This window comes from Protopterus annectens, chromosome 14.part0, assembly GCF_019279795.1.
Source record: "Protopterus annectens isolate FY-2018-M chromosome 14.part0, PAN1.0, whole genome shotgun sequence".
Lineage (NCBI taxonomy): Eukaryota > Metazoa > Chordata > Ceratodontiformes > Protopteridae > Protopterus > Protopterus annectens.
In genome coordinates, this window is record NC_056748.1 from 1,004,045,071 (window position 1) to 1,004,057,638 (window position 12,568).

Genomic DNA, 12,568 nt, shown 5'->3' on the forward strand with positions numbered 1-12,568 from the left:
TAGGATATACAACAGGAGAAAGAAATTGGTGTTTAAGAGTTGGAAAGAACAGTCTAAAAACTGGAAATATTCTCTCCTCAACATAAACAAGCAAATAAGACTACTAGTGAAGTCCTTCAAAGCTAACTATGAATCCAAATTAGCTAACCTAACTAAGGATAACCACAAGGTGCTCTTTAGTTACATCTGTAACCTCAAAGGCAAGGCACAGATTTGCAATGAACTTGTAGTTAATGGTACTAAATATATAGAACCTGGGGATATAACAAGCCTGCTGGCTGACAGGTTCAGTGAAAACGTCATTCCCCTATCCCCATTAAATATATCCCAAAGCGTCTCTAACACCTGTCCCCCACCTAGTATCTTCAAGGAGCGGGTCTTAAATGCCCTCTCCAAGACCAAAAACACTGCATCTATATGAACAGATAACATCCTAGTCTGTGTTCTACATGGGTTAAAACAGGAAGTAGCATCACGATTGGGTACGCTTTTCAATCACAGCATAAGCACCGGCTTCATCCCAGCAGAATGAAAAACAGCTACCGTATCCCCTTTCACAAAGGGGGTGCATCCATGGACCCCAGGAACTACAGACCCATTAGCATGACCAGCCTCATCTGCAAAGCCATGGAATGAATTATCATGGAACATATTAACAAAGATATAGAAAATCTCCAAATGCTTGACCCCACCCAGTTTCAGTTTGTCAAGGGCAGATCATGTCGGTTAAACTTGGTGGACTTCTTTGAGACAGTCACCAAAGCCCTAGACAATGGCAAATCTGTGCATAAGGCCTACATAGACTTAGCCAAGGCCTTTGACACAATCCTCCACTCAGGCATCATTGATAAACCAACTCAGCTGGGTATCAACCAATATGTTGTTAGGTGGGTTGCAAACTGGCTCACTGATAGAACTCATACGGCCAAAATAGGGGACTCCACCTCTTTCATCAGACCCGTAACCAGTGGTGCTCCACAGAGATCGGTTTTGGGATCCCTACTGTTCAGAATCTACTTCTTCTTAGCACAGGCTAAAACTAAACAATTGTGGCTGACAAAGTCTGTTGATGACTGAAAACTGGGAGCGATCATTGAGGCCCTAAGCGATTTCAACATCCTGCAAGAAGGTTTTACGCAGACTAATAACTGGTGCCATAGTCATGGTCTTAAACTTAATGCAAAAAATGCATTACCATCCCTTTTGGCAAGGGTGATGTTTCTCAAACTACCACATCACTAGCAATACCCTAAGCACACAGTCAGTGGTGAGAGATCTAGGCTCACAGGTTGACAGCAACCTTAACTTTGATCACCATGTCCCACAGTAGTAAAAAGGGCATTTTAAATTGCTCATCTCATATGTAAGGGCATTATCTCCAGACAAAAAAAGAGGTTATAACTTCCCTGTACTCTTCCCTCATTAGGCCAATAATAGAGTACAACACTCCCTTTGGTATGTTCTTTCCAAACACCTGCAGCAATTGGAGAGATGGCAAAGGTTCCCTACAAAGAAGATTCAGGGATTTCAAGATCTGTCTTATGCAGACAAATTGAAATTATTGATATGTTACTCTGTGCCAGCAGACTGCTCAGAGGCGACCTGTGCCTTGCATATAGAGCAATCTCTGATCCAGCTTTAATGGAAATGCTGCACATTTGCAAGTCGAATGGCACGCAGGTCATTTGCTCAAAGGACCTTAACCTGGTATGAGCATCAACAAAATTTGCTAGAGAGACAGATTTGTCTCACAGAGGATGTGCCACTTTTGGAACAAGCTTCCTATTCACGTTAAACAAAGCCCCTTGTTGGCCCTATTTAAGCATCATTTGGATGATTGGATGGATAACTAGAAATTCACCCCAGAAATTCCACCTGCATCCCTCTTGGACAGGGAAAATAGGTCCTAATTTTAGTGTCTGCTTGAACCTGACACCCTTGGGAACACAGGTTGAACTTGGCTAGACTTGTAAGGGCCCTAGGGCTGTTAACCTAGTAACCTCCTATGATCTTATGATCCTTGATCTTAACCAACAGCTGTAAAGTATTTATTTAGTGCCATACTGATATCTGTCTATCTATCTACCTCTCTACCTGTCTTACATGTCCATGTTTATGTTTATGAGCTCTGACTGGACCTTAATAGAGTTACAGAATATTTACCAAAAGCTAGATAAGGTCTACACTTGATCTTAGACAACAATTCAGTAAACTTTGGGGAATGGGCTTTAATATGTGTCCATCAAGGGTGACATTAATACTTGTAACCTAAATATATATACGTATATAACTAGAGAGAGAGAGACAGATGCTCATCAAATAAAACCTCATTAGACCAAACCATATTAAGTCAAATACAATTTACTGAAAACACAACCAATCAAAACAATTAGCCATGAGCTGATTATATTCACATATTATATACATATTATACATGCTGTATATTTTCAGTGATTACCTCTGCATAATCTCTCTGAGTTTGCTCTAAAAGATTATAAACAAGTCCTGGAGTTAAACAGAACTATTATAATTTTTTATGGCTTAAGTAACATTTAAGTTATTCAAATGAATTAGTTGCTTTTCACAAAAAGACAACGTTGTATATCACAGAGTTCTGCCAAGATTAACTTTTTTCCGTGAACTCGTTCAGTAAAAACTCTTAATGCAGACTAGAAGTACGATAATATAGACAGTTGATATGAATTTTTCTAAAGTTGCATATTATGAAGTACATGGATCTAATGCATTAGTATGTGCAACCAGAGTGAGAGTAGTTATATTTGACAAAATATTATTCCGCAACTCCTTTCCACAAGTTGTTTTTAGATAAAGCTGCATTTGAGGGATGTTCATAACAATCTGAGAGATGTTCATAACGAGTATACTGAAACTCTTTACATATATATATGTGTGTGTGTGTGTGTGTGTGTGTGTGTGTGTGTGTGTGTGTGTGTGTGTGTGTGTGTCTGTTGTGGCATAGCACGGACTAACCCCATTCATATAAATTAAGGAAGTGTGCCATATTCCACACACTGCAATCTATTAGGAGTAGTAGGAACTCAGTGACTTTATACCCTCTTGGAGACTAGATGCTGAATTAGAAAACACACAGGTTGGTTGTGGGTGGAAGTCGTCGGCATACATAGACCAGAGGACAGAGAGAGACAGGGCAACAAAAAAAGTAAAGATGGAGAAATTGAGAACAGTATGATGTTGTCTTAAGTGAAAAGACTTTGAAAGAAACAGCTCAAGAAGGGGTCTGGGACAGCTGTGGAACCTATTTATTAATTTATTTTTGGAGGTATGTCTAGATTAAAGAATATTCTGCTTTGTTGGACTTCTAACTTTGAATCAAACAATACGCATATGCATTATATAAATATCTGTAATTTGGAAGAGAACCACCATAACACTGTTAGAGTCAGGCAAATGACCACCACCAAGAAGTGATTCTTCATGGAAGCTAAAACATTTTATTAAAAAATTAAAATAGATTAAGCACTTTTGTCCCCAAGCATTATGGGACTTCCTCAGAGCTTATAACTTTAAAATAAAGTGATTTATTTCTGCATAAAAATAGCTTCCAGTGAATTTATTTCTGTCATTTTTTGACAACGTATATCCAGAAATGTTTGTTAATTTCTTCAAAGGACAGTCTATTAGTATTTTAGTGCTTAGAAAATTAATAAACAGGACTAAGTGATGATAACTGTATGCAAAATATATGAGTTAGAATTAATTTCCCTCAAAACCCAAACAGAAATTTCTTGAAATACCATGTGTGGTATTCCTAAGTGGGCATAATAATGGTAAAGCTACCAACACTGCTGCTACTCCATCCAAAAACAGAAAACTGAATAGCGTTTAAGCTTGGTGACATTTATGTGCAAGCAATACAGAGCAATGTTGCACATTAATCAGCACTGATGTATTACATGAGAAACAGTTATAATGTAACAGACACTTCTGGCTGTTTTCTAGCAAAATGCTTTGTTGATGGTACAAGAGAGCAAGCTGTTCAGTGCCTACACTGAAATGGGGAGTTGGTAGCAAGACTCCCAAATAATGAAGTCTTGACTGTTAGCTCAACAGTACATTCTAAGGAAGTGTATGAAACACAACAGCAGAATGGCAAATTCTATCAAATGTTTACCCCAAAAAGTGATTGCTGAAAGGTAGTTAATGGACATGTTTTGTAATTATTTTGCCCATGGTAGAGTACTGATCTCCATGGACCTGGGAGCTTTGTCTGATTAAGTGACTTGCTAAGAATCTCATAGGCGATGGAGGCTGAGGGAATCAAACCCTGTACCACTGGAAAACAGCAAGCAGCTTAACAGTTCCTTAATACTCTGTGCCAGTTGCCAGACAACTTATTTTGCAAGGGTGTGCTCTGTGAATGCACTGTATTACAGAAAGAAATGCAATGAAAAAATGTTATTTAGGCCGGAAGTATATGCTTAAGAAATCACTCAAGCTGGGTATATGCCAACTGTGAGCACAGCAAATTTGTGCTGAATACTCAAAATGCAAAATAGTAGCTTACTGCAGTTTAAATGCAGAAGTAAAGCCAATGAACTATGAAGCATTAAGGTCATGAATTACTTATGGCTTAAGCAAAATGGATGGAAATTTCCCCAAAATAAAAGACAGTGTTGAAAGTGTGAAAAAGTGATTTGATTCAAATACAAAGCATTCACTGATGTTAAGAAGAGATAAAACTGTGGCAGAACAAAGTTTGCATATATCCTAAAGACTTTGCAAAACCTTGTTAATGTTTGTACTACTATAAGAAGGTCTTTGTGCTGGTCTTTACAAAAGTAAAGTAAGGTGCTGTCCAAGTAGTCAATCTTAGGGCTGCATGAACTGGCAGGCAATTAAAGATGCTGAAAAGGTTCATAAAATGGGTGTACAGTGTAAGAGAGAACCAACAAACACATGAATTGTGATTGTTGATCTTCATATAGGTTAGAAATGGAAGACAGTTGACCTTGAGCACTTGGAAAATAGACAGTGAATTTGTTCTAAGGAGTGAACAAGGTGATGCAAATGTTCACAAACAAATAGGCACCCTAACTGAAGTCAGGCATAATTTACTAAATATATCTGAGACACAAAAAGCTGTGATTCAAAAGAAGTATTAACTACAAAGGGTAAAACAAACTTTTACTCAAAATGAGTTACACTGGATGAAAACACACATACTCACAAGATAAAGGAGCATGAGGCACAGTCTGTGTATGTACTTGGTGTAAATTATAAATATAATGTTCTCTGTGTGTCTTAAACCAGACATATCAAGATAAGTGGATGTCTTACGTGGGAGGGATGATAAGACACAAGAAGTTCTGAGTATGGAAAAATTTGGGACTCGAGATGAATGAAAAACAACAATATAACTGCAGGCTTTTATGTACAGATTAGTACAGTGTGTAAAAACAAGGTATTCTGTGATGGAGATTTCTTATGTGGAAGGGAGTCCATAGAAAAATGAATTAATTTATAATGAGGAGCTCATGACTATATGCAAAGTTAAAGAACAGCATTTTGTGGAAAGGAAGCCCACAGCAAAAGTAAACAAATTTAATAAGAGCATGTAACTCAGTAAAAATAGTGTTGTATAGACTCATGAATGGTAAACTCTGCTCAGCTTTCCGTACTATGAATGTTCCAGCACTCTTTGAACTCCTTCACCTAAATACAAGCGGTAAAGCAAACACCCACTGTACAGACCTAAACCTAGGCTATCATATCAACAACACTAGACAGAGTGACAGATACCTAATGCAATGTATATTCGATTTCTGGAACACGCTGCCGTTACCTATCAAGCAGAGTACTTCCTTACTAACCTTAAAAAAACAGTCTGTATAACTGAATGGATGATTGCACATTCTCACCAGGATTATGTGGATAAAGTCTACTTAATGGGGGGAAATTCTAGTTTCCCCACTAGTGGTAGGGGACATGATTGAGCTTCTGGATGGTCACTTTTGCCCATAAGCTTAGTCTGAATCTACGAACCTATAAAGCCAAGCGGTAGTCAATGAGAACAAAGACACAACATTTCAGTACAGAACCATCTTGCAAAGTGCAAAACATAAAAACAATTACAGCTTCTGCGCTTATCACTGGAGTTTTGATACCATATGTATTTGATGATATTTCATTGTAACTGTATCTTAGCATTTCTATGTTAAACTGTTTAAGGAGCTTTTCTTCTCAGCTGTCTTCATTTTCCCATTTGGACCAACACAGTAAACGAAATACCAACAAATAAATGATAAATAAGGAAAAGCGCAAAAAAATTCAATTTTAATATAGAGAATAAAAATACACAGGGGAAACTGAGTCATTTATTAAGTAACAAGGACAATTTCTGGGACTGAATTTGGAACAGTGAACAAATACTGGTGCTGATGGAATATTCACATATGAAGCAAATGTGTAATAATACTTGCTGACAGGGTAGTTTGGAATTTAAAGATGGATCTCCCTTTCACTGAGACAAAGCAATTTCAGAATTGGCTGTGTTATGCAGAGGGTGCAGGGAGATGCAGATTTGTCTATAGGTATGTGGGGATGAAGGTCTGTCTATCAATGAAAATGAAATGCAGCCATTTTAAGTTCAGTCGATTTTTTTTTTTTGTCCAACAGCGTGGTTCAGCCACTTCTTATGAGACAGATTGTCCCTAGACCATCAAAACTGTGCAAACTCAGCTGGACTGTCAAAAACACAATATTTATTCCTTAAACTGCCTGCTATAGTATTTGCAGAAGACAGGATGCTCTACGCAATAAATAATGGGAATTGCTTGCATTTTATCATATCTGAATGATATGTACAGAAAACTTGAAAATATATACAAATTTTTATTTCTGTGCAAGCAATAGTGCAAATGAGTTTACATTTACTCATGCTGAACTAGGACTAGTAACAGTAGGTGAGTAACTTACCTTCCTGAGTAATGATACCAGCTCCTTGGACCACGCCGAAGAGTACTGTACACTCACAGTACTAAATAACTGAAGTAAGGATTCCACTGTATTACCCGAGTGGATATCGTACGGCCTCTGGGAAAGAAAAGGGGGAAAAAAGTATGTTAGCTACCCTGAAGGATTGTATTCATTCACTTAAATTTTATGTTTTACTATTTCTTTGGTTATTTATTCACTTAGGTAAGAAGACTGGATCTCAAAGCCGCTTTTTCAGCTATAACCTGTTACAGTAAATGGATGACAATAACAAGTTTAAAGAATCAACATAAAGTAACACACACAATAAAGAGAGAAGTTTAGAACAGAGGCTATTGTACAAGAAAATAGACTCCTACTGAGATTGCTACTGCTCTACCAGTACTGGCAGTAATACTACTACTACTCCAACATGTACTAGTGATATTACTTCTGAAGAAGGTTTTTTCCACTAGTGCTGAGTGTAAATGTGTACTTTTTTTTAAGTTAAGTGACTGAAGGTAAAATCTTTCATAACCTGAGAAACAGTGACATGACAGCTGATTTTATTAAGAAATGCAAGGGGCTTTTGTAGTTGCACTCAAGGCTTTGTCCTCAAAAAAATAATTTTGTTATTGCATTACCATTAGCTGTGATGCTGTGGTAGCATTGTCGCCTCACAGTAAGACATTGTCCTGTTCGATTCTCAGCTAGAGCGTCTTCTGTGTGGAGACATGCGTGAATGGGCGTACCTTCGTTGAAGGTTGTGCATCAGGGCTGGCAACTCGGCACGTAAAAATCTACTGTCAATCATTAGAAGACCGGAGTTCCGCTGTGGTGACCCCTAACCAGGAAAAAAGCCGAAAGACACAACAACAACCATTAACTGTTTCTTGCCATTTCTAGTTGTGATATGAGACACTCAGATATTACTATATACAAGTTCTTATGTGTGAAAGTCTTGTTGATCATGGCCTAATCTACTTAAATAATACCATACAAACTGTTATTTGTACATCAGTACACAAATCTTCCCATTATCAGAAGGAATATTGATGAAACTGCTTCAGTTAAATATATCTGTATCCTTTTGCTTATGTCAGAATGAATATGCTGAAGCATAAAAATCAGATTCAGAATCATTAATTTTCTCTAAAAGTTTAGCACACTGGACTTTATTACAGCCAAAAGTAGAAAAAAGGAAGAAAACATGGATGCTTGAACAGATAATATTTGAAAGGGATGGCATTGAAGTAAAACTGTTAATGAGTGTTAAGACTTTGGTGGCTAATACTGGTAATGGCAAACATTTACTGAACGCAATAATATCATATATATAGATATATATATATATATATATATATATATATATACACACACACACACACGTATATATATACATATATATATATATATATATATATATATATATATAAATATATATATATATATATATATATATATATATATATATACACACATATATATATATATATATATATATATTTTTTTTTATGTATTTGCTGACCAGGTTAGCCCACTGGGCACAAGTGTGCTTTTTCAGGGGTGCACTCTCTGGCTACCTGACTTCCTCAGATTCACAAAGAAACAAATGAAGGTGGAAGGAATCAAACCCTGTACCCAGGAAGCAGCTCATTAACAGCTCAGTGTTTAATCTTCTGTGCTAACTGCCCGATCTTCAGCTGATCTAAAACCCACTTCTGATAATTCATACACAAATGTTTTTCTTTTCACAAACTATCTCATAATTTTGCATTAACGGATAGATCCTTTCATTGCAATGATGGACTGAATTGTACACCAGACTGGACTAACACTCTTGACAGCAAAACCTCACATATGAATCTTTCATAAGGTTGCCAAATCATAATCATCCTGTCTTGAGGAAGCAAAACTATAATATAAATTAGGAACTACAGCATTCCAATGTGGTGTATCCAATATGTCATGTATCCAATACGGTGTTGCCATATTTTATTTTAATTATTTAACATTTGTTTACCGGGAAAGTTCATCTTGGAACGAAGCTAATTTTCACCAGAGGCCCAGGTTGAAACACTCCAGGCACATGTCTTTGTAAACAAAAACAGTCCTTGAACCAAATAAGGAATCAGATGCAAAAAAACAGAGAATACAAGAAAAGAAAAATAAACTGGTTTCACACAGCAGTGAAAATCAATATGTCTTTATTGTAGTAAGGTAAGCGCTTTCTTGGAATAACATCCGCTTCATCAGACCAACAAAGATAGAATAACTATTAGATTTTTAAACACTAAAACATCCATTCAAAAATCAGATAAAATGTGCATCATAGCTAAAAGCCATGTGATAAAATACATCTGTAGAATATATAGATCTTTAAAAAATTGAATAAAAAGAGACTAAATGAACAATATGTACTTAAAAATGGTAACGAATACAACAGTAAAAATAATAAAAGATGGACTATTGAAATATATATGATAAAATATTAAAAGAGAAATCAATGCTTTAATGGCCGTGCTTTAAGGAAGGGTTTCAGGGAAACTCTGTTGTTTAAACCAGGAGGTTTATCAGCTTGAAAGCGCAAAATCCATTTCTGTTCACTAGATTCTGTTATATTATTTATGTCACCTCCTCTCCTGGTACTATGCAGAATCTCTAGTACCATAAAGCTAAATTTATGTTCTTTACCGTCTTTAGCTACATGTAGTAATAGTGCGCAGGTTTCTTTAACATTCCTAATATCCCTAAGGTGTTCAAGTATTCTATCCTTAAACACCCTGTTCATTTTCCCTATGTAAAATGAGAAGCAGGTAGTACAATAGCAAAAATAGACAACATTTTTTTGTTCGACAATCTGCATAAAAAGCAGTATCTATCTTAAAAACCAAAGTGGGATGTGTAAAATGATTACCAACGTGTATATGTGTACAGGCCGTACAACTCCTGCGCATATATGTACCAAGTCTATCAGATGTTATAGTTGATTTAGTATTAAAGGATCGATAACAGAGCTGACTCTTAAGTGATCTATTATTTCTAAAAGCAAAATCTGGCTGTGTGCCAATGACCCCATTCAACTCATGTACAGTAGACAGAATATCCCAGTTCTTTTTAATAATATCACATGCGACATGCACATTGCTGGCAAAGGTCAATGGCATCCTTAGTTTATTCCTAGAGGTATCAGTGGAAGTGTCACTTGAGAAAGTATTGTCAGTATTATCCCTGTTGTTAATACTAGTGGGGAGGGGGGAAAAGTATGGCTGGCACTTACCTGACCTATGCCGTCATCCTTCTGCTATTTGAGAATCAATAAGTTTACTGCTATAGCCTCTTTCTAAAAATTCTTGTTTAAGTGTTTGTAATGCAACAATGAGACTATCATTATCATTAAAAAGTCTCATAGTTCGAAATATCTGTCCTTTCAACACATTAAATTTCGTATGATTCAGATGCATACTGCCATAGTGTAGAACATTATTCTTTCTAACAGTTTTCTTATACAAAGTAGTAGACACAGTGGCTAAATTATTTTTAGTAACTTTAACATCCAAAAACTCTACTTCTTTGTCAGAATATTCATAGGTAAAACTCAAGAAAGTACTTAACTGATTTAAGTATAAAAGAAACTCTTGTAGCCGCTGCTCTGAGCCATGCCACAACAAAAAAAATATCATCCACAAAACGTTTATACCATTTGATGTTAACCTGGTATTCATTATTCGAAAGTACATGTTTAGCTTCCCAATTAGCTAGGGATAGTTTGGCGTAGCTATTAGCACAAGCTGTGCCCATATCTACGCCAACTTTTTGTGCATAATAAACATCATTAAAAATAAACACATTGTTTTCTAGGATGATTTCCAAAAGTGTGCAAATAAGTATCACCTTAGTATCAGAGGTGTTTCTCTCACACAGTAATTCTCTGACATTTTCAATTCCCCATTCATTGGGTATAACAGTGAACAATGATTCAATATCCAGAGTTACAAATAAACATTGTCCTAAGATAATTTCATGTTTTAGATAGCTAATTTAAAAAACTCTTGGTATCCTTTTAAACAGTAGAACCAAATCCAGTATGGTTGCACCCCTGGTTGGTGTATTGACTATCTTGTCCAGGGAGTTTGGGTTTACAAAATCCAGGAATCTCTGGGCATGTATATATGATGTCGTATAGGATTCCCAGTTAATAGTGGGGTAATTAAAGTCACCCATGAATATGGTATTGAGTTGGATGGATACTGTTTCTAATAAGTTTAAATACATGGTATGGGTTTCCTGGGTCATAGAGGGGGACCTAGAGCTTGCAAGGAAGTGATATTGGATTGTACCTATGGTGATTTGAACATGGTGCAGATCAAGTGCATTGTCCTGTTTGACCAGCCTTAAAGTGCATTTATTTTTTATGTAAATAGAGGCACCTCCACCTTTAGTCCCTGCCTGTGAAGTAGCTGGTCTAAATGTGTGGAAGGCATTATAACCCTGCCCTGTTGGTGTGTTGTCCACAGCTTTAAACCATGTCTCTGAGACCGCACAGACATCAGCATTCTCTAGGGTAAAGAGAGCTTCCAGGGAGAGGAGTTTTTTATTTAGGCTCCTAGCACTGAGCAGTAATACCATTAGATTTTCTTGGTTCTGATTTGCTGTGTCAGAAGTACTTTTAGCGTGGCATTGCCTAAAAAAGGCACTATCGGGGAAGACAATGTTATAGCTAATATTCAAAAGCCTAGAGGGGAGAGGTTCAGACCATCCCTGGCCAAGCAGCATGTCTGTTGACCATCTCCTTCCATGCTGACAAATATTACACCCCCTTAGATTGACACCAAAAACTAAGCCAATTATTAAAGTCAATCATCTTTTGTTCATATTGTGGCATCATCCTTGGAGAAGGTAAAATGCTGCTCAATGCTAGACTCATACCAGCCTGAGACACATATTCCACAAGCTTTATGACGTCTCTCTTCATATAGTCTAGGGAAGTATGTCTCGGGTCATTTACTCCCACATTGACTATGACTGAGTCATATTGGTAATTTTGATCCAATGACCTGAGTGCATGCGGATCCTAACCCCTGTTAAGGAACTTAACTTTCTCCTTACTCAGCCTGGTGAGACACATCAGTGTGTCTCACAATGGAGTCTCCAATGAATAGAATGTTGGATTGTGTGGCGACTTGCCTTATGGGCTTAGAGGTAGAGGCTCCATGAGATTTAGCTCTATGTGTTGATGTCGGTGTTGTTTTAAAAGAGTGTGTTTGGAACTGCTGAGGGCACTTCTTATGTGTACTTTGACTAACAGGTCTTTGTGGTTTAGGAAGGTTACATGTAAGTGCCACAGTATATGTGGGTCTATATGTCTGCTTTGAATTGTGCGTGATGGGTGCAGCATGTGTACTACTGACAACCTTATTGACATTAGGAGTAGTTTTATTTGAGAGCTTTGCCTCCAGTGATGTTGTGTAAATACATCTCTTACATACCTTATCAGTTTGTTTGAGAACTAACTGGCTGTCAGTAAACATGAGGCAAGTTCTACATTGCCTCAGGATGCCCATATCCACCAAGCTGGTAACAGAGACAGTAGGAAAGTTCATATCCATGGCAA

The 12,568-nt window shown here is 37.0% G+C and overlaps 1 protein-coding gene across 1 annotated transcript in view; it reads right to left on the bottom strand.

Moving 5' to 3' along the window:
- STK32C (serine/threonine kinase 32C) overlaps positions 1-12,568 on the bottom strand; it is a 916,526-nt gene that overhangs the window by 248,896 nt on the left and 655,062 nt on the right. The window contains exon 7 of the mRNA XM_044056813.1: positions 6,958-7,074. Coding sequence (XP_043912748.1) covers positions 6,958-7,074 — 117 coding nt within the window. The remainder of the gene's footprint in view (positions 1-6,957; positions 7,075-12,568) is intronic.